At 40.1% G+C, this 26,320-nt stretch overlaps 2 protein-coding genes across 2 annotated transcripts in view; one reads left to right on the top strand and one right to left on the bottom strand.

The window, feature by feature from the left end:
* Positions 1 to 3,611: 3,611 nt before the first annotated feature.
* dnttip1 (deoxynucleotidyltransferase, terminal, interacting protein 1) lies at positions 3,612 to 14,237 on the bottom strand (the record flags this gene model as incomplete). Its single annotated transcript, NM_001126992.1, is given in 14 exon segments — positions 3,612 to 4,657; positions 4,658 to 4,847; positions 4,994 to 5,049; positions 6,016 to 6,087; positions 6,288 to 6,348; positions 7,766 to 7,824; positions 7,932 to 7,977; positions 9,229 to 9,287; positions 9,375 to 9,431; positions 9,823 to 9,832; positions 10,448 to 10,490; positions 10,677 to 10,773; positions 11,204 to 11,274; positions 14,107 to 14,237. Coding segments are annotated over 8 exon segments (489 nt in total). The 3' UTR covers positions 3,612 to 4,657; positions 4,658 to 4,738.
* A 74-nt stretch (positions 14,238 to 14,311) lies between these two features.
* The window catches only part of bpifb2 (BPI fold containing family B member 2), a 36,064-nt gene continuing 24,055 nt past the window's right edge, over positions 14,312 to 26,320 (top strand). Inside the window, exon 1 of the mRNA XM_031894411.1 lies at positions 14,312 to 14,387. The gene's annotated coding sequence lies outside the window, so the exon portion shown is untranslated. The remainder of the gene's footprint in view (positions 14,388 to 26,320) is intronic.

Here is a 26,320-nt window from a genome sequence, read left to right as displayed (position 1 = left end):
TTGAATGCTGACTGAGTGAAGGTCACTCTCAGAGCAGCGCACAGAGCAGGAGGGCTGCCTGTGTCAGGAACTCCCAGAGGAGCTGGGGGTGCCACCTGCCACTGCCAGGAAGCAGAGGGAGTTCTGACCAGGTGGATAAGTGCTGAGAGGGCTCAGCAAGGCTTACTGTGAAGCCTGTGTGTTCCAGAGTGTGGAACTAACCCTGGAAGGTGAGAACCCTGAAGAAGGGACATATCAAAACCCTGAACTGTTTATGAACTTATGTCTTTATGTTTCTGTTGGGAAGAACTGGCCCTAAATAAACCTGAGTTTTGCCTGAAGACTTGGTGTCCCTGTCTCTATGCTCCAGATCCTCTGCATGCCTGCCTGCCTGCCTACCAATGCTAATTCCCCCAAAATTGCGTGTACAGGCATTCAGCATGTCACAATATATATATATATATATATATATATATATATATATATATATATATATATAGGGATCATACGTAGTATAATCTCTACACTCTGTGTAGATGAAAGGAGGTTCCTTTTAAATATTCGGAAAGGATTTTTTACAGTGAGAGCTGTGAAGTTGTGGAATTCCCTCCCTGAACCAGTCGTACTGGCTGATACATGAGATGGCTGCAAGGGGTTGGATGGCTTTTTAGCAAGTGAGAAAATACAGGGTTATGGGAAATAGCTCGTAATTGATCCAGGGACTGGTCCGATTGCCATCTTGGAGTCAGTATGGAATTATTTTCCCCTCTGCGACAAATTAGAGAGGCTTCAGATGGGGTTTTTGCCTTCCTCTGGATCAAGTAGCAGTTAGGTAGGTTATATATAGGCATTAAGGTTGAACTTGATGGACGTATGTCTTTTTTTCAAGCTAACTTACTATGTGACTATGTAATCTCATTGAAGTCTTTATGTGGGGAGGAATAGAAGGTATATCTCCTATCCTTTGGATAATTGATGCGCCATGGGTCGAATAAGGTGTGGGATTGGTTCAGGGCCCGAAATGGCTTTGCTTTTTGTTGGACTTGCAAAGATCCAGGGTGGTAAGATTTTTAGAGAACACCAAGTTAAAATCTTCCCCAATCCAAGCTTCAATCTATTTGGATTTTGCCAAAGCATTTGATACCGTTCCCCACAAACGACTGCTTTCTAAACTAAGGTCTGTTGGTCTTAGTGAAGTCGTTTGCACATGGATAGAAAACTGGCTACAGGATCGGGTACAGAGGGTGGTTGTTAATGGTACATTCTCTACTTGGAGTAAGGTTCTCAGTGGGGTCCCTCAGGGTTCTGTGCTGGGTCCACTTTTGTTTAACTTGTTCATAAATGACTTAGGGGTGGGTATTAATTGACATTTCATAAACATAAAAGCATTCCAAGTACAGGTATAGGACCCATTATCCAGAATGCTCGAAACCTGGGGTTTTCCGGATTTGTAGGCCCTGCGGGCAGGGTAGGCGCAGGTCTATAAATAGAGGGGAGAGTTCGGGTTGGGAGCGGGCGGGTTAGGTTCGGGTGCCCTTTTCAGCTATATGTTTTATCACTTGATCACATTGTAATTGTGTGTCCTGAAGACAGCTTGAGTCTAAACCGAAACGTTGAATTAAACACCATTTATTTTGCTTCATACAAGTCCTGTGAGTGCGGTTTGTTTGGGCTTACTAATTATGTTATGTTAACCATGCACCCAAGCAGTACCTGGAGTTTTCTGTGTGCACCATTCCTGGACTTTTAATATAGTAGCTATAGTTTAAAGGTTGAAAAGGGTAAATGTGCCTAACGTGACTTGCGGTTAAGTATATATATATACTTAACCGCAAGTCACGTTAGGCACATTTACCCTTTTCAACCTTTAAACTATAGCTACCTCCGGATCGGGTGCTGCCTCACAGCAGCTACCATATCCACAGGGCTAAAGTTACAGTGAGCATCAGTTTTGTAGTAACCCATAGGGCCAGTAACCATTGTGAGAGTACTCCATATGTGTATTAGCAAGCATCCTAAAGCAAAATAGGAGTAAAAATCAACCTATTAAGGTACAGGGTTTCAGTTACGTTATACCATGAAAAGAGCTACAAATGGGGAAAGTTGTTAGTAAAGCACTACAAATACTCAATAACAAAATGTATCAAATGTAGATAAACACCTGCAGAATCAAAAAGAAACAAATTGTGAGTATCTTCCACAGTAAGCAAGTGTCAATAGTCAAAAGAAGTGGGACATGGGCAAGGTTTAATTAAGTCCCTTTGGAGATAATGTTTCCAATTTGAAGATCCACATAGATTCTTATTTCATAAGCAATAGGTCACGGTCACCTCCCCTGCGAAGAACTGGGACGTGATCAATGATCATATGTTTGAATTGTGGCAAGGTATGTTTCATCTTGAGCCAATGCTTTGCAACTGGTTGATCCACTTGTCCTGTAGCCAAAGCATTTCTAATAGCACATCTATGATTGTTCATACGTTCCCGATATGTAGTAGAGGCCTTTCCAACATAATGAAGTCCGCAGGGTCACCAAGCCATATATACCACGAATTCCGTGGTACAGGTGACCCGCTGATGAATTGCAAATTTTTTGCCTGCCCTTGGGTGCACAAAATGGGTCCCTTGTAACATCCCCCCACAAGTCAAACAGCTAGCACATCTGAAGCATCCTTTCTTTAAGGGTCTGTTTAACCAAGTGCCCTTTGTTTGAGAGGGTCCTTGAAGATCTTTGACCACCAACAAGTCACTCAGATTGCATCCCCTTCTGAAGGCCATCAGTGGGCGTCTTTTGTTATAAAAAGGAAAAGTGGCATCAGTATTAATAATCTCGCACCTGTGGGCAAGAAGTCTCTTAACTTCCAGGCTCCTATCTGACAAAGTGGTGGTGAAAATCAAATCTGGTTCTTGTGTCCTATCCTTCCGTTGTGCCAACAGATCCTTCTGAGAGAGTTTCTTAGCTTTTTGTAATTGTTGATCAATCAATGTAGTTGAATAGCCTCTGGATGCAAATTGTTGAGCCAGCGTAGAGAGTTGTAGTTAAGCTGTAGATTGATCCGCAAGGCACTAGCCACACACAATAGAGGAAAAACTTGTACAAAGTGTACACGTGACAAGAATGCAATTTGCCTGTGGCTGCGAAAATATACACAGAGTGCCAAATCAGTGGTTTCTCTGCTGTTTATTTTATTAGCCTCAGCGGGGGCTTTGGCTGTGTAAAAGCACAGAAAGCATCTGTATCTCTGAGCTTTATAACTAGAGGTGGCCATACACGTAGCAATTCCGATCTTTCCTGTGACTATTGTTTGATATCATCAGTGCATGTATGGCCAGCTTAGCTCTGTGACAAGGGTCTGGAGAAACGTTTAGTTAAAGAATTATGTGGAGATACCAGGAATTCAGAAAAAGAAATTTAGTAATCTTGTCTCCTTTGCTAAGGAGACAAGTAGTTCTCCAGACCACCAGGGGTCCTGCCCATCAGGATACAGTGCTGCAAAAATCCACATCTGTGCACTGCAGTTCCCTATCTATCTTTATAAACTCAATGAATCCAAGTATATTTGCTGTATCAGCGTGAATCATTGTAGGAAAATTCAAGTCAATAATATAAACTGACAAAAAAGAATAGTAACATTTTTTTTAATCACATACACAGCATGGCACACGTATGTCTGATGATGCTTTATGGGTACAAACTAGGTAGAATGCAGGAAAGCCATACCATAAAATGCTGCAAAATTATGTTATTTTCAAATGGCTGGACTGTATTTTTTTCAAACTTGCAGCACAACAAAGGGATTTTTACTAAAAATGAAACACCATATGCATTGGGTTGTACAAGCCCAAATTTACAGCAGCTCTATGACAATACAGATTCATTCCTCCTATGTTACTGCCTGTTGCTTTATATTTTTCCAGTTTAGGACAGATGTTTTGCTGGTGTTGGTGGCACGGCACATGCTTAGTGGGCTGCTTACTGAAGATGCCTAGGTTAGAGTACTGCACGGGTCTAATGTTGTAGACCTGCACCAGATCCGGACCACCCGCACAGTCAGGACCATCTGGGATTTTTCTCCCGAATTCTGATCAATTTGCGAGTATTCCAGACCTGCTGCAGGACTCTAGCCTAGGTGCCAAACACACTATGAATTAGTAGAGGCTTGGACAAATACTGCAGCATGAAGATATGGATCTTTACTGTGCAATGATACCTGTACCTCAAGGTAAGTACAACAGTACTTTAAATGAACAGTAACACCAAAAGTTTTTTTAAAAAAACTTAATTGCGCCCAAAACAGCTATAATGACAGTTAAGACTTACTTTATTAAATCTTCCGCTTGAATCTGATTTGCAAAATGCCCCATAGAAAAAATAATAATGAAGGTTAAATTCCTGTGCACTTAACTGGAAGTCAGCTTCTCACTGATGACCTAAAGCACCTAAGGTTTTTTTCAGTTTTCAGTGCCTGCAGCTTACATTTTATGTTTCTATTCTTTAACACGGCTTTGGGTTTAGTGATGTGAGCATATATTTAAGCTGGAGATGCTGAAAAAAAGCTTAGGAGCTTTAAGTAATCAGTGCAAAGATGAATTCTGGTTCAGTCACCTTTTTTCCTATCTCCTATGAGGCACAACGAAAGTCAAATTCAATTCAATTTAAAAAGATCCAAGTAAGCCTTAATCATATTACAGCTGTTTTGGGGGGAATTAAGTATTAAAAATTTGATGTTACTGTTCCTTTAAAAAGATGAAAAGTCTGCTAATCTTGTTCTGTGCGTAGCAATTCCATATATTTTCTCATCTTCTCAATCATCCATGCTGGGGCAGAAAACGATTTCAGTTCATCCAGCTTCAGTTCCAGACTATCCCTAGGAGATAAAAGAAGCTCAGAAACCAAAACCAGATGGTTAAACTGTTTATAACCTTTGCACATAAAAGAGGAAGATGAAAACCTGGAAGAAGTTGTAGTTGGAACATGAACTATAAATCTCTATAATTTCCAGAAATGTCTTACTTGTAATCATCATTGGCAGCCAAATCCAGGATATCTTGTTCCAGGAGTAGATATGCCTATGGCAGACAGAATTCAGAGATTAGCAGCTTTGTAGCTGGGATGTCCCAGTCTTCTGGCTGCTGTGTATGGTCGTGTAAAAGAAAGGTAAACTGACTTAAGGGGCCAAAATCCCACCGGTTAAAATGTAAATCGCCGGTGGGATGGCATACGCAGCGCCAAAATTTCCTCTCAAGGCAACTTCAGCAAATCACCGCTCCGCATATGCCATCCCACCGGCAATTTACACTCTAGCCGGTGGGATGGCATTTCGAGGAGATTAGTCGCCTGCGACAAGGAAGATTTGTCCTGCACCAACTTATCTCCCTGTCTGCCACAGCCTTTAGGCAGATAAAATGTGGGAAAGCTCAATAAAGCACTTTCACTTTCTAACTGTGCAGGCAGCACAGCATAAGTTACAATACCAGGGAGCAGAACAGCCTTAAGTAAGGGACTGTGGCTGTGGGATAGCAGGTATAGATGGTGGCTATAGTTGCAGTGGGATAATAGCCTCTGGGAAGGGACTGTGACTGTGGGATAGCAGGTATAGTAGGGAGAGATGGTGCCTATAGTAACCCTGGGAAGGGACTGTGGCTGTGGGATAGCAGCTGTTGCAGGATAAAATAGTGCCTCTAGAAAATAGAGCAGTTTTCACCAGTGCAGCAATCCATAGAAACCAATCAGTAATTAGCTTTGAATGGACTGCACATTTAGACATTTTAATCAACTAACTGCTACTGGTGAAAAATTGCTACTTAGCAAATTATCCTATTGAGTAAGGGATAACTGTCATAGTGGGGTAAAATGTCAGCACTGACCATTTTCTTTCCAGATCAGCAGCTCTTTAGTTAAAGTTAAATGTTGAAGTACAATTCCTGCCCCCCACTGACAGCTGGTTGGTTAGGTGGTACAATTCAGCAACAGTTGAAGGGCTGCAAGTTGAACACGAAACTTGGTTTGGAGCCCTATAAAATTCAGTGGCTCACCATCTTTCCACCAGTAGCCTTCATGTGCTGTTGCTCTGTCAGCCACTGTTTATCCTGAGGGTCTGCCGCATACTGCAAACCCAGAAATATAACAAAGGGAAGAATGAGTTAGAACTGGAGGTGGGTATATAATGAAAATACAATGTGTGAAAGTGAGAAAGAATGCATAAACAAACCAAGGAAACCAGACAAGCGCATCCATGCTGCATGTATAAAGACAGCAGACACACACTCAATGTGAATATCCAATAGACAGTTCCTGGCCCACCTACCTTAAATAATTCAGGGTGCTTAATGTAAATTCTTCCCCTCGTACCTCCCATTCCTAGGGCCCTGCAGAGAAATCAAGCCACTTACTATGTAAAGTGAAACCACCTTACAAGTTTATTTTTTTTTTATACATTTTCAATAAGTCATGCTTAGTAATACAAGAGATCAAGTTCTAATAAAAACATATCTTAAGAAATAAAATGGCCTTTCTTGTTCTACTTTGCCTATTTTCCTTAATTGAGGGCTTCCACTCAGGTATCTGACTCTGACTGTCTGTTTACATTCTCTGCACTCCTGGATCTAAGTTCTGTAAGTGATTAAAGGAACAGTAACAACAAAAAAATTAAAGTGTTCTAAAGTAATTGAAATATAACGTACTGTTGCCCCGCAATGGTAAAACTGGGGTGTTTGCTTCAGGAACACTACTATAGTTTATATAAATACGCTGCTGTGTAGCCATGGGGGCAGCCATTCAAGCTGGAAAAAAGGAGAAAAGGCACAGGTTACATAGCAGATAACAGATAAGACACCATTGTATTCTACAGGGTTTATCTGTTAGCTGCTATATAACCTGTGCCTTTTTTTCTTTTAAATGGCTGCCCCCATGCCCACATTTTTTGGTGTTACTGTTCCTTTAAATAACTGATTAAAGACCTAAAGCAGAACAGACTCTTGTAATTTTTAAGAGTCAGACCCAGGGAACAGGAACATTCAGATGAGAAAGTTAGGGTGCAGAAAATGCCTACTGGCCCTATGAAAGTAAATTATATTCTACAAGCTATTCATTCACTGACCCAGTTAGTGTTTTTAGGCCCAAATAAACACTTTCTATTTTAATCGACTAAAACCTATCTGAAGAAGTAGGGCAGAAATGTTGTACGTTATATTTTGGGCTTCTTTCCCAGCCCAAAGCAACCCCAGCCCTTTAGCAGGGAAGATCTTTGCCTCTAAAGATGCCCCCAGTAACTCCCCATCTTCTTTTCTGCCGATTCACTGCACATGCTCTGTGCTGCTGTCAGTTACTGAGCTTAGAGACCGATGCACAATATACGGTATACAAAATATAAATGTCAAAATACAAGGCCGATCAGTAAATAATACTAATACAAGGCAGCTCTGAAACCAGTGCAATTAGCATCAGAATTTAATAATCAGCCCTGTCCAACCTCATTTTTTGCAACAACCCCTAAGCTTAGCTTCTTGGCAGCTGCTCAGAGTGCACCAAGCATGTAAGCATCACAGCACTTTCCGAGATGGCGAGCTTCTGTAACAAGTTTGAAGTTCTGGATTATTACTGTTACTGAGAAGCTGAAAATTTAGGCTGGTGTAGTAAGTACAGAATATAAAACATGCCACTTTAGTCATATTAATTTTTAGGGTTTAGTTCTCCTTTAAATCACATTAATTAGTGTTGGTTTCTCTTCGTGCATAAAGGTTGTGGATGGTGGAAATTGTATTGCTACATAAAGCTGTTTCTCACTTGTTAGCTCGAGAACCAAGCACAAAAGTGGTCCTTTCATCAAGTCTAGCTGGGTCCCACTACAAAATAAAATTAACAGGTATAAGAAGACAGAGGAACTCTTTCAAAGTAACATACATAGGCCTAAAACACTCCCCCACACACACATGCATGTATTTCACATTACCTTTGGGCCTTCACGTTTAATTGGCTCAGTAGCTTTAAGCTTCAGTCTGGAAAAAGGAGATGATATAAAATACAGTTACAGAAACCAATCACGTTTCAGCAGAATTTGATAGAACAGGCTTTTCCAAACCAAAATCTACAGGCTGATATATTTCTCTAAAAGGCATCATGCTACAGACAGTTCAGTGTGGCTTCAAGGCTGTGGGCTTATAGGCTACATAGTTACATATGACAACTAACTGATTTTTACTCAATAATGGGCTAACCCATCCACCATCCATGCACAGCACAAAGGTCATAAATAGAAAATGAATTATTAAATTATTAATTAATATTGCATTTACATACAGAAGTTCTGCCATACTAATTGTCTGAGTACAACCATTCTCCTTAATGGGTTCCTATTGCTCTCCCTCCCTTCCCCACACACAAACACACGTCCCCTGGAGAAGCCGAGGGCTGACACAACCTGCCCTTCCAGTGTAAGAAACTATATAAGTACTGTTAATGACAAAACCAGGCAGACTTTTTAAAAGGAGAAGGAAAGTCATTTTGCTGCCAATAGATTCACCACATTAGTGCCACCTAGAACAATATATTTATTCTGCAGAAAGCATTGCCATACCTGAGTAAACAGCTCTAGAAGCTTTCTGTTTGCTTAAGACAGCAGCTGCCATTTTAAATAGCTTCCTGCTGCAGCTCTAGACATTATAGCTCAGATCACACTTTTCTAAGGGAGGGAGTTTTTAGCATTCTTGTGGGAGGGGGGAGCAGGAGAAGGGAGAGAGGAGAGAGCTGCAGACCATGGCCCAGGGAATTAAGGATTTAAGAAAGAGGAATCAGACACCCGAACAACATGTTTACAAAAAATGAGACAATAAAACCTGTGTTTCTTTTGATAGAGGACTGTGAGTACTTATGGCTGTATTTACATAGACATTTCTGATAAAGCTTACTTAGTTTTTACCTTTCCTTCACCTTTAAGGCCACTAACATGTAGCCAATGCCACCTGCAATACCCTCAAGTTCAACGATGGTATATATGCCCCAATTCACCTATCATGTTACAACTGTTAAAAATGTGCACTGAAATATAAGGTGGCTGTCACCAGAGAATTCTGGATTTCAGTTCCTCTAGGTAAGCAGCCTGGTCATGCTGTGTCAGTACCTTTTCCACCACCCAGAAAGCAGGCTGTAGGGAAGCATTTTAAAGGAGTAGTTGCCCTTAAACTTCACGTACATAATCCCATGTTATTACCTCCAAGTGGATTGTTTACCGTATACTTATTTTTACTTACGGTGTAAATCCTAAATTGGCTCGGTCACTGGACACTTGACCGGGTGGCCTCCCCTTCCTCTGTAATACAGAAAAAAAATGTAACACTGTGTCCTAATCCAAAGGGAAAACTTTTCTGTCCCACCTTAAAAAGAGGTTTTATATTACCTTCTTTGGCACTGGGCTCCTTCGCAGCGACAAATCATCATCTCCTTGTCTTACTCTCTAAATTATAGATGAAGATCACATTATTATCACCATGCTCCAACTTGAAGCATGAACGTTTGCACACTCTGCAACCCCCCCAAGAAAATTTTAAAACGCAACCTTTCCAAAGAGAATCTATTCTACTACACATGTACTAAAAGTATAATGAGAATTGCATGAGTAAGAACCACTACAAGGTTCTCTTTACTCCTGGGTCGCCCAAAAGACTAGCCTTTTTTTATTGATAAAAGGTGGTTACCCGAAAATATTGCCTAGTCTTTGGCACAATGGTTTTCACCATTTTGGAGTGCTGCACCATATTTTATTGTGAACTAGCTTGTTTTTATTGTTACACACCATATTCCCATAACACAAACAACTGAAGTCATCAGCAGATCTGCATTCTCACCTTTATGGAAGCAGTGTCTAATGCTGGCCGTGGCACTCCCTTTTCAGTAAATAGAACTTTTGCCTGGATTGGAAAAGTTGAAGTTAGTGGCTGCTGTCCACATTTTCTACTACCCCTCTGGCTATAACAGATAGAAATTACTTATGAGAACCCATAATCACAGCTCAAAAATAGCCCTGTGTATTTCTGGGCAATAATCACAGTTTTGGCTGCTTCCTATTATGTATCACAGTACGTAGTGTTCAAAATGCAAGTTTCTTTCAGTAAAGTAGTTACTAAACATTTCTGTACAAAAGATGGGGCCACCCTCTAGAGATAATTCCAGACTAATTTTCCAAATTCATCTACTTTGGTAGCAGATGATTTCCAGACGTTATGGTTTCAAATTAGGAATGCATAAATTTTGGTTTCATTAAATAGATGCTTTGGCAAAATGATGAACAGAATCATGTATCTGAGCTGTAGAAACTGGAGTTTTGCCAAGCCCAGTTTCTTTTATGAGAGTGTAACTTGTTCTGCACATTAGTATTTATAAAAACAACATCCAAAATATTTATTCATAGAAATACCTGCTCCAAACAATTACGACAGGTCTCACGGATTAATTGCTCGGGATCCACCTGCTCTCCAACATTATCCCTTACATTAATTGCAGCCTTCTGGAAGAACTGTATAAAAAAAAATAAAAGCATTAAGGCATGGGCAAAATAGACTACACGACAAACAAATAGTGCAGACTAAACAGCAGGAAAAGGTAACTAACTAAGGAGCTTGGTGCTGACCTGGCCCATGTAGCATGTGGATTTCTTGCAAACAGAAACAAGCCAGGTCAGGGATGGACTGGCACCTCTTACCTTCATGTACTTGTCAAAAACATTCTGTATCTCCTCATTAATGCTTGGCTGCAGAACCGCTCGTAACAGATCCATTGAAACTGCAGGATCTGTGAAACTGAAAAGATAAAGTCCTATTATACATACATATAAAGAGGTCAATGCACAGGGATCAGTTTAATGTTCTCTGGTATAACAAGAAATACTAACCACCTTAAACTAAACTATGTAGAGGTGCAATATAAATAAAGTAAAAGAACTTTCACGTGTATTAATACATGACCCCCCCACACTAATGGGTGGGTACTTACAGGGTTTAAGAAAACCAAATGCATATTACAATCTGAGCTCTTTAGTTGGGTCAAAATTCACAGCATTTGCTTGTATCACAACAGCTTATACACGCAGAACAAATGATACCACTGAAGGGACACAACTTAACTTAAGTACCAGAAAGTAACAGCAATGTTGCCAGAGGATTAGATTGTGTTAAATATCAGCAAATGGTAGCTTTTCAAAGGTTCATTAGCTATCCGCCTCAGTCTCACCTCACAGACACATGAGACCGCCGTCCCCTCCTCTGCACCTGGCGATGTTTTATCATAATGTTCCATGGGTTCTGAAGAGGTAAAATATATCATATGAGTCTATATTGGATAATATACTGCCTACTGCACGTCTATATTCATAGTCGGACTGGGCTGGCAGGGCACTGGAAAAAAGCCTGGTGGGCACAATTTACGCATGGCCTGGGGAGGGGGTCAGGCGGCTGGCAGGGGCCTCTGCGGAGGGGGGGGGGGTTGTGGAGGCCACGGTAGGAGGTGCAGGGGCCCCTGGGGCAGCAGCCCTGGTGGCCCTGCACCCCCCAGTCCGGCCCTGTTAATATTTGTGAAAGGCTAAAAGACAAAGGTGAAAATAAAGCCTACAAAAGAAGACAACTCAGAAGGAGATTTTAGAAAAGAAAATAAAGATATACATACATACAAAAGCAGCAACCTGGGCTGAAGGCAGAATAGGAACAGGCAAAGCATCGCTTTACATGAAAGACAGAGCCTATTTGTTGCTTTTATGTATCTATGTATTGTATAAAGCAGAGGGTGAGATTCTGAGAAAATCTGTTTTTTTTATGTTTTATGCAATCATTTTTTATTATTTTTTTTTTTTTTTCCCTCTTTTTAACTATTTCGCTTTTTGTTCAGCAGCTCCCCATTGTGGACTTTCAGCAGCTATATTATTGCTAGGGTCCAATTTACCTAACCAACCTGGCAATGGGTTGAATGAGAGACTAGAATATGAACAGTAGTGGTCCTGAACAGAAAGATAAGTAAAAAAAAAATGAAAATAAAATTGTAGCCTCACACAACAATAGCTTATGGGCTCCTGAGGTCAGTGACCCCCATTTGGAAGTGTCAGAAGAAAGCAAATAATATAAAATCTATAAATAAATACAAAATGAAACCCAATTGGAAAGTTGTTATGAATTGGCCATTCTATAACACACTAAACATTAACTTGAAGGTTAACTACCCCTTTAAAGGAAAAGTAAAAGTAAAATCTGAGTAAGCTTTATCAGAAAGGTCTATGTAATTACAGCCATAACCACTTACACATTCCTAAGGGAGAGGGAAGGAGTTCAAAAGAAACACAGGATTTCTTGTCTCCTTTTTTTGTAAACATTATGTTCCAGTGTCTGACTTTCTCTCTCAGAAACATCCTTAATTCCCCTGGCCAGAGTCTGCACAGTTCTCTTTGCTCCCCCCTCCCATGAGAATGCTAAGAACTCCCTCCTTCTCCCTTAGGAATGTATGATCTGAACTATAAGGGCTAGACTGCAGGAAGAAAGCGACTTAAAATTGCAGCTGCTATCTTAAGCAAATGGAGAAAGCTTCTAAAGTGGTTTACTCAGGTATGGTAATGGTTTCTGCAGAATAAATATATTGTTTTAGATGGCACTAAGGTGGCAAATCTATTGGCAGTAAAATGCCAAAATGACTTTCCTTCTCCTTTAACAGATCGCAAGAAACTATCTAAAAGGAGATAATTACCCAATGTATGTGACAGAAAGACACTCTATTTCAGTAAGTCTGGAAGTAATTGACCCCTTTAACACCTGCTGATGTGCTTTATGTTATAATACTGCTGCTTATACCCACTGTAGTAGATTGCTGATGTATAGGTTATACAAGAAGACTTCCCACAGAGTGGACTACACAAAGCTCCTACTAGTAATTTACACACATACACATCTATATACACAAATGTACACTTGCTAATGTTGAGAATGCTTTATCCTACACATTACTGTGCTAAAGGGTTTGCAAATACCAGGAAGTGCATGTATTGGAGGCCCATGGATATCAACAGGAGTATAAAAAGACTGCGGTTCAAAGAGAAGTCATTGGACATAGCCATTATTGGCTTCTACCATATGGAGTAAAAAATGCATTACATCAACTTAGCTTTATTGCTTAAAGGAGAAGAAAGGTAAAAACTAAGTAAGCTTTATCAGAAAGGTCTATGTAAATACAGCCATAAGCACTCACAGAAATGCTGCACTGACTTCTCTGTCAAAAGATTTCTTGTGTCGGTAATTCATGTGCCAGAGACACGCAGCTCTCTGCTTTCTCCTGCACCCCCCTCCCTCAAGAATGCTAAGAACTCACTACCCCCCCTTAGGAATGTGGATCTGAGCCAATCAGCAGGAAGCTGACTCATAGTCTAACTAACTGAGCATGACCACTTGGTCTCGGTCTCAGTGCAGGAGTGAGGCATTATGGGAACTTTCTTTACAGAGCTCAGCATTTTTTCTTCCCGTTTGGCTTCTGATGATCTGAATGGGAGAAATATGGGGAGACTTAAGGGCACTATTGAGAGAACTGAAGAGAGCTTGAGATTAACTCTTTATTAGCCTTTCATTCTCCTTTAAGCTGGTCATAAGACTTGAGCTATGCTTGTTTGGCGAGGCCACCATTGCCAGGTTTGACCATCTATGTGTGTAGCCAAATGGGGCTGAACCAATCATTGCGCCAGGGGCCTACAATTATACCTGTCCTTGTATGGCCAACATTTTATATTCATTAAAGGGGATCTAAACCAAAATAGTAAATAACTGCAAGCTATCTTTCCGTGGTTTCTGCTAATGTTAGGCTTTGTGCTCCTGTTTAGAGCCAGGGAACCTGTGACTATGGGTTTTTTGCTGAGTCAGTTAACCCTAATGACTCTAGACAAGAGCAACAAAGCCAAAACCCTGGTAATACAAGTACAAAACCTCTACAATCTCTGAAACCACTAAAATATGAAAATTTACAGATGGGTTCAGCACTGTACATTTATAGCGATCTTCTATCTGGGGTTTATTCTCTATAAATGCACTGTCAACTTAACACTGAGCTATCAGGTAACTACAGAAAGAGACAACTCAACCGAGGCCACTCCCTCCCCGCCCCCTCACCGCGGCCCTGTCCATGGGGTCTCTCTCATCCTCATCCCCGCTGTGCGATAAAGTCTCCGCATCCTTCCAGGCTCCCATCTTTAATCCCGGACATCAATCACAACACGGTCGCCCTGACGTCACTCTCAAGCGCCTGCCTTCCGTAACCACGGAGACGGTAGTCCACACCCCCCCTATAATATCGGCGTTGGCGCCATTTTTGACATGGGCCATGGGCTTTAAATAGAAGCTTTCTCCTGTGGAGGGAGGGGAATTAACTATTAAACTTTTTCAGTGTCAATGTAAGTCTGCGATGGGGACGGAATTGTGAGAACGATCGTAAACGCAGTGTTGAAGTGAAAAACGAATTAATATAGTATCAGTGAGATGCGTACCTCGCTTCGTATAGAACGTTTATAATATCGCCGAGTTGATGTTTAAGGAGGGTATTAGGTTGAGGGTCTATTAGTTAGGCAGGGTCAACTTTTCCTTTCTGCTAAGCCACACGTTATGATTGTAGCTTGAGGCTGATGGTTCACATTTACTAGGAAGAATTGATTGTATATCTCCATGGAGGCTGATGGGATTAGCGTTAATTCTAGTGTAGCCCACTTTTGGCTATGGTTTCTCTTCTAACACGCAGGTGTATGCGTGTGGCGCTACAAGAGCCCTGTGTCCCCGCTTACTATGGGGGAGTAGGTATACTGTTACTTGGCGTGCCTCCACCCAGGGTAGGGACAGGTTGAACTGTAACACCCCTCCCTGGGAAACTTCTCTGGGTTACTCTGTGTAGTCCTCCAAACATAGGGACTCCCTGCAACTCCAGGGACCTTGCCCCCCCCCTTGGGGTGGTTGCTTACCAGGCAGTTTATGATCCACACTTTGAGGAATTGACCACAAGACTGAAAGTTCTGATTAACCAAATAAACATCTTTATTGTATCCACATAGTATACAGTATTATGAAATACAGATTCAGGTACTTTCTCCTTCCCTTAGGAGACCCTCTCGCTTAGGCCTATTCCCCAGTACTCCCTCCAAGAGATCCTTTCTTGGAGTTCTCCCTGGTACTCACGCCAAAAGACCCTCTCTTAGGGCTCTCCCCAGTACTCACGCCAAAAATACCTTTTGTTTAGGCAATCTTTCCGTGGTCCCTAGCTACCACCTGAGCTGGCCACTTAGTGTACCTGAACTCTGGCCAGTAATGCCAGGAGGTCATAACCCCACTATCTCCTTGGAGGGGTTTCAGACTGCCCTTTCTAGATACTCTGTCTAACCTTTCACTCCTAGAGTGACTATAACAGAACTCTGAACTCTATACTATAACTGGAGCCTGTACCTAATCTCTTACAGAGGTTGGGTCCCAGGACAAAAGACCATGCACAGAATGTGTGTCATCCCTATTTATATTGCAGTACACCACCACCTAGTAGTTGCTATAGGGAAACTCCCTTTTCACCCATAAACAGCTAGGCCCACCTTTAGGTGTCCATAACCCAAAAGGCCACCCCCTTGTGCCTGTATAAAGAAGAACCCAACCTAAGGGGCCCAATTCTTTGGGATCCCGACATTAGTATTTAGAGATTAGAGGGATACTAAAGCACAATTTTTTTTGGTTCAGGCTTTTTGTTGCCAAAAACTTGATTTTGATGCTAAAATACGTTGGCTAAAACCTGTTGAGATCATGTAGAAGTCAATGGCAGATGTCCCGTTTACAATTGGAAGATCTTTCTTTGCTGTTTTTGGGGTTTTTTGACACTGGCTCTTGTGCGACGGTGCAAATTTCCACTACTTTTTTTTGTTTGTACATTTTGCATTTTTATTAAATGACCACAATTTGTGGAATTAAGTTTGCTGTTTTAAAAAATGTGGAAAAACTCATGGAACGGAAAATTGAGGTTTCACTGTATATATTACAGCTGTGGAGTTGGAGTTGTGGTCTTGGAAGCAGTTTTTGGTACCTGGAGTCGGAGGAACCATGAACTGAGGAATCAAAGGATTTATGTACCAACTATATATATAATCACAACATGATATATTTACAAACATGTGGCATAAACACGAAATGGCAAGAATAATTGAATACAATTTTTAGTTACCAGCAGATATATGTGCATGATCCATACATGTTGGCACAAGGGAGGGGGTATATGTGAAAAGTCTTTTAGTTTCAAGCTTTTGTTGGGTTCCAAGTTTAGCAGCCTATGCTGGTTTTAGTAGGTTAGGTTACAATGATAAGCAAGAAAAAAAGCTTAATCTTTTAGCTTAATCTTTTTGTCTGTTTAAATGACAGGGAACAGGAAAGAAACCAAAAGAACTTTATTTTTATGTGGTGGTTTCCAGCCATACCTACTACCATCAGTGTCGTAGCTCCCAATAATTTACAAAATTATGGGCCAGATTTATTAACTGTCATATTATTTTTCCTTTTGCCGAATTGTACTGTTTAAGCTTTGAAAGCTCATACGTAAATATTTACATGAAAACACTTTATTATTATTTTATTATTAACATTTATTTATAAAGCGCCAACATTCCGCAGCGCTGTACAATAAGAGGGTTTCATACAGTGGAGGAAATAATTATTTGACCCCTCACTGATTTTGTAAGTTTGTCCAATGACAAAGAAATGAAAAGTCTCAGAACAGTATCATTTCAATGGTAGGTTTATTTTAACAGTGGCAGATAGCACATCAAAAGGAAAATCGAAAAAATAACTTTAAATAAAAGATAGCAACTGATTTGCATTTCATTGAGTGAAATAAGTTTTTGAACCCTCTAACAAAAAAAGACTTAATACTTAGTGGAAAAACCCTTGTTTGCAAGCACAGAGGTCAAACGTTTCTTGTAATTGATGACCAAGTTTGCGCACATTTTAGGAGGAATGTTGGTCCACTCCTCTTTGCAGATCATCTCTAAATCCCTAAGGTTTCGAGGCTGTCTCTGTGCAACTCTGAGCTCCCTCCATAGGTTTTCTATTGGATTAAGGTCCGGAGACTGACTAGGCCACTCCATGACCTTAATGTGCTTCTTCTTGAGCCACTTCTTTTGTTGCCTTTGCTGTATGTTTTGGGTCATTGTCGTGCTGGAACACCCATCCACGACCCATTTTCAGTTTCCTGGCAGAGGGAAGGAGGTTGTCGTTCAGGATTTCACGATACATGGCTCCGTCCATTTTCCCGTTAATGCGAATAAGTTGTCCTGTGCCCTTAGCAGAAAAACACCCCCAAAGCAAAATGTTTCCACCCCCATGCTTGACGGTGGGGACGGTGTTTTGGGGGTCATAGGCAGCATTTTTCTTCCTCCAAACACAGCGAGTTGAGTTAATGCCAAAGAGCTCTATTTTGGTCTCATCAGACCACAGCACCTTCTCCCAGTCACTCACAGAATCATTCAGGTGTTCATTGGCAAACTTCAGACGGGCCTGCACATGTGCCTTCTTGAGCAGAGGGACCTTGCGAGCCCTGCAGGATTTTAATCCATTGCGGTGTAATGTGTTTCCAATGGTTTTCTTGGTGACTGTGGTCCCTGCTAATTTGAGGTCATTAACTAACTCCTCCCGTGTAGTTCTAGGATGCTTTTTCACCTTTCTCAGAATCATTGACACCCCACGAGGTGAGATCTTGCGTGGAGCCCCAGAGCGAGGTCGATTGATGGTCATTTTGTGCTCCTTCCATTTTCGAACAATTGCACCAACAGTTGTCACCTTCTCTCCCAGCTTCTTGCTAATGGTTTTGTAGCCCATTCCAGCCTTGTGCAGGTCTACAATTTTGTCTCTGACATCCTTGGACAGCTCTTTGGTCTTTCCCATGTTGGAGAGTTTGGAGTCTGCTTGATTGATTGATTATGTGGACAGGTGTCTTTTATACAGGTGACTAGTTAAGAAAGGTGTCCTTAATGAGGTTGACTAATTGAGTAGAAGTGTCTAACCACTCTGTGGGAGCCAGAACTCTTAATGGTTGGTAGGGGTTCAAAAACTTATTTCACTCAATGAAATGCAAATCAGTTGCTATCTTTTATTTAAAGTTATTTTTTCGATTTTCCTTTTGATGTGCTATCTGCCACTGTTAAAATAAACCTACCATTGAAATGATACTGTTCTGAGACTTTTCATTTCTTTGTCATTGGACAAACTTACAAAATCAGTGAGGGGTCAAATAATTATTTCCTCCACTGTACATTGGACCAATTCAGTCTTAGAGAGGTCTAATTTTTTTTTTTTAACATTGTTTTTATTTATTAATAGTCAAAAGTTTCTATTACAACAGTTGTGGTAATGTGTTGTTTTACATTTGTATCATGTAAGTAATAGAGGGTTGGAAAGTATAAACATTTAGTTTCAACATTTATAACAACTTTAACCCTTTCACTGCCAGCCATTTTGGACAAAGTGGAACTTCTACTGCCAGACTGTTTTTGAACATTTTGCACTGTTTCACTTTAGGGGCCTTTCCTCGGGGGGACTTTTAGTTTACCCAGTAAAACAATATATTGTTTTTTTCAGGACAACCTAAGCTTTTAAAATATTTTTGTGTAATTCTAATTCTGTAACAAGATATAGGCTTCTAAATGTCTAAAAAATGAAAAAAAAAAAAATATTTTCCATAATATAAACACATATACCAGAACCAAAAATTATTTTATGCACAAAAATACAACTGATTTGGAAAGTCCCATGTCTCCTGAACGTGCCAATACCAAATATATACAGTGGATATTAAAAGTCTAAAATGTCAGGTTCCTGTGCTGTACAAAAATGAGACAAAGATAAATCATTTCAGAACTTTTTCCACCTTTAATGTGACCTATAAACTGTACCACTCAATTGAAAAACAAACTTTAATCTTTTAGGTGGAGGGAAGAAAACAAAAAAAAAACTAAAATAATGTGGTTGCATAAGTGTGCACACCCTCTTCTAACTGGGGATGTAGCTGTGTTCATAATTAAGCAATCACATTCAAAATCATATTAAACAGGAGTCAGCATACACCTGCCATCATTTAAAGTGCCTCTGATTAACCCCAAATAAAGTTCAGCTGCTCTAGTTGGTCTTTCCTGACATTTTTTTAGTTGCATCCCACAGCAAAAGCCATGGTCCCCAGAGAGCTTCCAAAGCATCAGAGGGATGTCTTTGTTAAAAGATATCAGTCAGGAGAAGGGTACAAAAGAATTTCCAAGGCATTAGATATACCATGGAACACAGTGAAGTCATCATCAAGTGGAGAAAATATGGCACAACAGTGACATTACCAAGAACTGGACGTCCCTCCAAAATTGATGAAAAGAAGAGAAGAAAACTGGTCAGGGAGGCTACCAAGAGGCCTACAGCAACATTAAAGGAGCTGCAGGAATATCTGACAAGTACTGGCTGTGTGGTACATGTGACAACAATCTCCCGTATTCTTCTTATGTCTGGGCTATGGGGTAGAGTGGCAAGACGAAAGCCTTTTCTTATGAAGAAAAACATCCAAGCCAGGCTACATTTTGCAAAAACACATCTGAAGTCTCCCAACCCAACCAACCAAGGTTGAACTTTTTGGCCATAATTCCAAAAAATATGTTTGGCGCAAAAACAATACTGCAGATCACCGAAAGAACACCATACCCACAGTGAAGCATGGCGGTGGCAGTATCATGCTTTGGGGCTGTTTTTCTTCAGCTGGAACTGGGGCCTTAGTTAAGATAGAGGGAATTATGAACAGTTCCAAATACCAGTCAATATTGGCACAAAACCTTCAGGCTTCTGCTAGAAAGCTGAACATGAGGAGGAACTTCATCTTTCAGCATGACAACGACCCAAAGCATACATCCAAATCAACAAAGGAATGGATTCACTGGAAGAAGATTAAAGTTTTGGAATGGCCCAGCCAGAGCCCAGACCTGAATCCGATTGAAAATCTATGGGGCGATCTGAAGAGGGCTGTGCCCAGGAGATGCCCTTGCAATCTGACAGATTTGGAGTGTTTCTGCAAAGAAGAGTGGGCAAATCTTGCAAAATCAAAATGTGCCATTACCCAAAAAGACTGAGTGCTGTAATAAAATCAAAAGGTGCTTCAACAAAGTATTAGTTTAAGGGTGTGCACACTTATGCACCCATTATTTTAGTTTTTTTGGTTTTCTTCCCTCCACCTAAAAGATTTCAGTTTGTTTTTCAATTGAGTGGTACAGTTTATAGGTCACATTAAAGGTGGAAAAAGTTCTAAAATGATTTATCTTTGTCTCATTTTTGTACAGCACAGGAACCTGACATTTTACCAGGGGTGTTTAGACTTTTTATATCCACTGTACAGTTTTATGGAGATTTCTCACTTGTATAGGTCAAAAACTCCCAGCAGTACACTATCAAATTTCCAAAGCACTGCTCCAGAAAGCTGAATACTTTAGATTTTAAGGCCAAAAATTCCACTAACAGAAGGTTTATCCCAGAAAATGATACATTTTTAGAAAGAACAGATTCTGGGGAATCCAGAATAAGTAGAACTGTCTGTCTACTCCAAACTACCAAGTTGCAATGCTTTCCTAAATGTATTGGTTTTTATCAAAATTTGTGATTTTTTTTTTAAAAATCGCTTCAAAGCTTTCAGTCTATAGTATCTTAACTCCTAAAGGTCATAAAGTAACCAGATAAAACACCCTAAATATGAATGCCAGGGGTCCACTGAACAGTTTGATGCCCAATATGTATAGGTTTACCTAAGTATGTGGCATGTAGGGGCCCCAATGTGAACATTCCCCCATATGGACTATCATTTCTGTTATTTCAGCTTCTGCAAAATCAACACATTTACATCATTATATGTGTAAAAAATACATTCACCCCAGAAAGTCATATATTTTTGGGAAGTACACATCCCCCCGAATCTAAAATGGGTACCCATGTCTTTCTACTCCAAAGTACCAAGCCACAAAGCTTTCCTAAGTTTGATGATTTTTAGGGCATTTCCAAAAATCACCTCAAAACTTCCACTATGCAGCATCTTATTTTTTACAGGTCATTAGGTAGCAAGATAAAACACCCTAAATATGAACCCCAGAGGTTTACTGAACAGTTTGATGCCCACTGTACATAGGTTTATCAAAGCACATGGCACTTAGAGACCCCCAAATATACCTTGTGCACACTAATTTCATGGCTTATCTTTACCTAATTCATAAACACACGGCAGTTTTATGAGGGGTAGAAGCTGCAGAAATGTAGGGTGACCCCTAAAAACACATTCTGAAAAATATAACATGGGTAAAGAGTCCTTTCTACCCCAAAGTACCAATCTGCAAAGCTTTCCTAAAGTTAGTGGTTTTTATGACATTTCAGAAAATCGCATAAAAATGTTGCAGTTTGCCGCATTTATCTCACACAATTTCTTGCATACAAAGGCAAATCACCCCAAATAGGAACACCTAAGGTCTACTGAACAGTTTGATGCCCAATATGCATAGATATACCAAAGTCTGTGGTGTGTACTGACCCCAAAATGAAAATAGCGCATATGGATTTCTCGCCTGCCAACTCAGCTTTTGCACACAGAGCCCCCTGACAGCGTATTATGTTCCGTAACCCCCCCTAACTATACAGAGACCCCCAGAAAACCATATATTTTTGGAAAGTACACATTCTGATGAATTCAAAATAGGTAAAGTTATTTTTGTACACCAAAGTTACACATGGCAAAGCTATGCAAAAATCAGATCAGGAACACTAATACAGGGATAAAAATGCAATAAAACCACAAAAATTGTGCAAATCAATGAAACAACAAAATAAGTCACATGGCAGCATAATTAGTGGTCAGAATATCTGATCCAATAGTCACGCTGTCAAAATTTTTATGAAAAAAAAAAAATTTAAAAAAAAGTTTTTGTGAGTTTGTGTATACATGTGCACATGTAAAAGTTGTGTGACAGTGTTGCATCTGCTGCTTGTAGGACGGTCCTGCGACAATCATATTGCAGGACCAACCCACCAACCCCCTCGGCTCGTTGCCAAAGGGGATGGGGGCACATCTGTCTCTCTGAGAGAATCGCTTAGCTAGCAATAATGTAGGTACTACGTTGTTGGCAGAAGCCTGCTTTTTTTAAAACAACGTGGTACCTACGTTGGTGGCAGGGAAAGGGTTAAACTTTCAGCTCATACCTGTTTTTCCTGGGTCCCATGAGAACTTGTTTTCACTGTTGATATGCAGCCAACAGTCTGTTTATTTGTTGGCTCCTGGGGGGTCCTTGTGTTTGCTGATCAGTTTCTTGGTTTTGTAAGTTTTGGAAGTACTGGGATGCTTCAACGAAGTGGATGTTCCTTAAGTATTTCCTTATCGTACCACGTAGTTTGTCTGAATGTGTAAACTGTGAGGTATCTGGTTGGTTGGGGTAGGAAAGATATGTATATAAGCCATGTGTTGAAGAATTTTGCTGTGATTTGTTCTTTTCTGGTTGTTGCCTCTAACCAATCCATATAAAACATGTGATGTAGTTTTTGTTTTGCGAGTGTTATGGATGGCATGTCTGGGGTTAGCCATTGATGTTGTATCGTCTTCCCCCAGTCTCCCCGCCAATAGTTTTTCTGGTTTGGTTAGGTGCGTGTATGATGTGTTGGTGCTGAATAATGCCCATTCTAGTTTTGTTTGTAGAGGTTTTCCTGTCACCTGTGTTCAGTATGAGGCTATTTCTTTCCAGAAGATTTGTATTTTGGGACACAACCATAAGTTATGTATTAAGTTGGCATTTGGGGAGTGGCACCTGAGGCATTTGTTTGTCGGTAGATTTACCCATTTTATGTCTCCTGTCTGGAGTGAGGTATGAGTTGTGAAGGATTTGTATTGTCATGTCTTGTATTTGCTGACTGGAATCAGTTTCATGGCCCTGTGTTGTTGTTTTAAGATGTCTGATATGTTTGTGTTTGGGATGTTGGTAGTCCATTTGAAGGTTTGTTGTTTTTCATTGTTGGTATCACTTAAGGTTCTAATAGTTTCATATATGACAGATGTATTTTGCTTTGTGTTTTTGTCTTTCCAGATTTTATTGATTGGGCTGTTTTTGTCCTTGTCTGTTAATTGTTTCACGATTTGTATGTGTAATGGGTTATTTGCATGCGTAGATACATGTGTGGGGCAGTGAATGGGTTTGTTTTAATTATGTCGGTTTGTGGTATAATTGTATGGTCTTTTCCCAATAGGCTATAGATGTTGTAAAGTCCCTCTCTGCCCCATTGGGTTATGGAGACCTGTGGGGAAGTTTTTATTTCCTACCCATGTTAAGTATGGTGAAATGTTCAGTGATATATCTTGTTGCCGCCTTACCAAGTGCCACGCTTTGTGGGTGTCTATGAATAGGGGGTTGTTTAGTGCGGTGTGTGGGAGTTGTGTCGGAGGCGTATGTAGTAGGTAGTTATAGAATAGTTTCCGATTAGGTATTGGTCTGTTTAGTAGCCAATCGCCTACGTATCGAAGGAGGGTAGCTTCATTGTATTTTTTGATATTGGGAAGGTTGAGTCCCCCTAGGTGTTTGGGCTGTTCCAGTTTGGTGAGATTTATTCTAGGGCGTTTTTTATTCCAAATAAAGGTTCTGAAGATGTTGTTAGTTTTAGGTCTGTTGTTTTAATATAATATGGCAACATTGGGTATAATAGTTTTGAAAAGAGAAACATTTTAATGAAATGTATTCAACCAGAGAAGGTCAGATTGATGTGTTTCCATACTTGTGTTTCTTGTTGTAGAGTGTCTATTGTTTTCCTTATGTTTAGTTGGTATGTTTTTTTGTAGTCTGAGGGTATCGTTATTCCTAGATATTTTATGCTGTGTTTAGATTTTAAATGGGAATTGTATTGGCCATTTGGTGGATAACGGATGCGTAAGTTGTAAAGCTTCTGATTTGTCTGGATTTATTTGAAAACCTGCCACTTTTCTGAATCTTTGTATTAATGTTAATATTGCAGGTGTTTCCGTTTGGGGTTGGGTTAGCAATAGCAAGATGTCGTCTGCGAATGCTGTTACTTTGAGAGTCGTTTGGCCTATTTGGATTCCTTTCATTTCAGATGTCTATCAGCAGAGGGTCTATAGCTAGGTTAAATAAAAGGGGAGATAAGGGACATCCCTGGCGTGTTCCTCTGCCGATGATGAATCTGTCTGAGTTGCAGTTGTTGACTGTTATGAACATACTGGGTGAGATGTATAGGGCTTTGTATAGGTTAAATGTCTGTATACGAAAGTGTTGAAATTTTAGTAGACGCTTTATCAGCGTCTAGGTTTGTTAACATTTCTTGCTTTCTTTTCTCTAAGTTGTTTTGGTAGACTACTGTAAGTATTTTTCTGAGGGCTTGAATGGGATGTTGTTGTCTGAGAAATCCAGTTTGGTGTTCGGTAAGTATTTTTGGTAAGATCTGTTGTAGTCTGTCGGCCATTATTTTGGATATTATTTTTATGTCTTGATTTAATAGTGATATAGGTCTATATGAGCTTGGTTCACTGGTGTCCCTGCCTTCTTTGGGGATTAATATGATTCTGGCAACGTTAGCTTCATGCCATAGTGGGTGTCCCTTTAGGGCGTTATTGTATAATGTTTCTAAAGGAACTATGTTGGGTGCCAATTGCTTGTAAAATTCTGCTGGGAGGCCATCTGGTCCTGGCGATTTCCCATTTTTAATTAGTGTTTTGATTGTTTCTAATATTTCTGTTTTTGTAATAGGTGTGTCTAGGATGTCACAGTCCTGTACTGAGAGTTTATGGAGTCCGGCTTCTCGTAAGAATTGTAAGCCTTCCTGTGGATCGTCTTCTCCTGTCTGATATAACTTTTTGAAGTGGTCGGTGATTATATGTATGATTTGATTCGGATCCTGTGTCCATCTGTCTGCTGTTTTTGTATGAATGTATTTCTAGTCTGCCTTTTTGCTAAAAGTGCCAAGAGCTTACCCGATTTATTTCCATGTCTGTAAAATTTATGTGTTGAGTAGCTGGTATGACTTGTATGCTTTTTCTGTCAATAAAGTATCAAAAAGTAGTTTGGTTTCAGTGTATTTATTTTTGTCTTCTTGTGAATTTATAAGTTTAAAAGCTGTATAGTGGGTTGTTAATTGTTCATGAAGGAGATTGTATTTGTCATTATATTGTTTTCTTTGTCTGATTAGATATGATGTTATGTGGCCTCTTAAAACTGGTTTTGCCGCTGCCCGAAGTAACTGTAGGTTGTCCCAATGGTTATTGTCCCAATATTGTCATCGATATAATTTGCCTCCCTAGTTTTTAGAAAGGTTTGAAAGTCCTCTGGAACACGGTGTGTCGGAAATCTCCAGTTGTATGAGTGTGGCTGAGGAATTAATAGTTTTAGTCTAGTGGAGGTTAGGGCATGATCTAATATGTCTATATTGCCTATGTTGGCTGTGAGAACCACCAGCAGCATTGCCCGGGAGACGAAAATATAGTCCAGTCTCGAGTGAGATTTATGTACTCCCAAATAAAAAGTGTAGTCTTTGTCTATAGGGTGTAGATATCGATATGTGTCGTGTAATTGTAGGATGTCACATAAGTTGTGTAAAGGTTTTGCTCTATTTTTGGAGTGTGTGGTGGGTTTACCTGATTTGTCCATGAAGTCATCCCAGGTTGCATTCATATCACCTCCTAGTATGATGTTGGTGGCCCCCAGGAGTCAATCTTTTGTAGTACATCTGTAAAGAAATATTTATTTTCGTTATTTGGCACATATAGATTTACTATTGTGTACTTCACCGTAAACATCTAGGTCAGCTATTATGTAGCGACCATTTTTGTCTTTATAGGTTTTTGAGAGGGTACATTGTAGGTCCTTACTAATTAGTATCGCTACTCCTCTAGATTTAGTCTTACGAAATGTCAGTTAAATTCTGACCAATCTTTTGTAGAAACCATCAGTGTTAGTTGAGTATTAATATAATGAAGTTCAGTACTGAGTCCGGTTTTTCAGTTTTCCTAGACCTTTTACTAGGAGGGTTGATGATAACGTTGTTTTTCTGTCAAATGATCATTTTGTTGTTTAGGAGGTTTGGTTTTGTTCATTGTCCTCAGGCGTTGCTGCTTTGTAATAGTCCATAGCTTGTTTGGGGTTTTCAAAAAAAAAACATTTTTCCTGTTGGTTTTGTCCGTTATTTTCAGTTTTTCTGGAAATAATAGGGAGAACCGATATCCTGAGGCATACAGAAGTCTGCAAACTGGTGAGAATTCTTTTTGTTTTGCTGCCACTGTGGCTGAGAAATCTTGAAAGAGCAGGAGTCGGTG

The sequence above is a fragment of the Xenopus tropicalis genome, chromosome 10 (genome assembly GCF_000004195.4).
Source record: "Xenopus tropicalis strain Nigerian chromosome 10, UCB_Xtro_10.0, whole genome shotgun sequence".
NCBI lineage: Eukaryota > Metazoa > Chordata > Amphibia > Anura > Pipidae > Xenopus > Xenopus tropicalis.
Note: the sequence above shows the minus strand (reverse complement) of the source record. Positions and strands in the feature narration are given on the sequence as shown.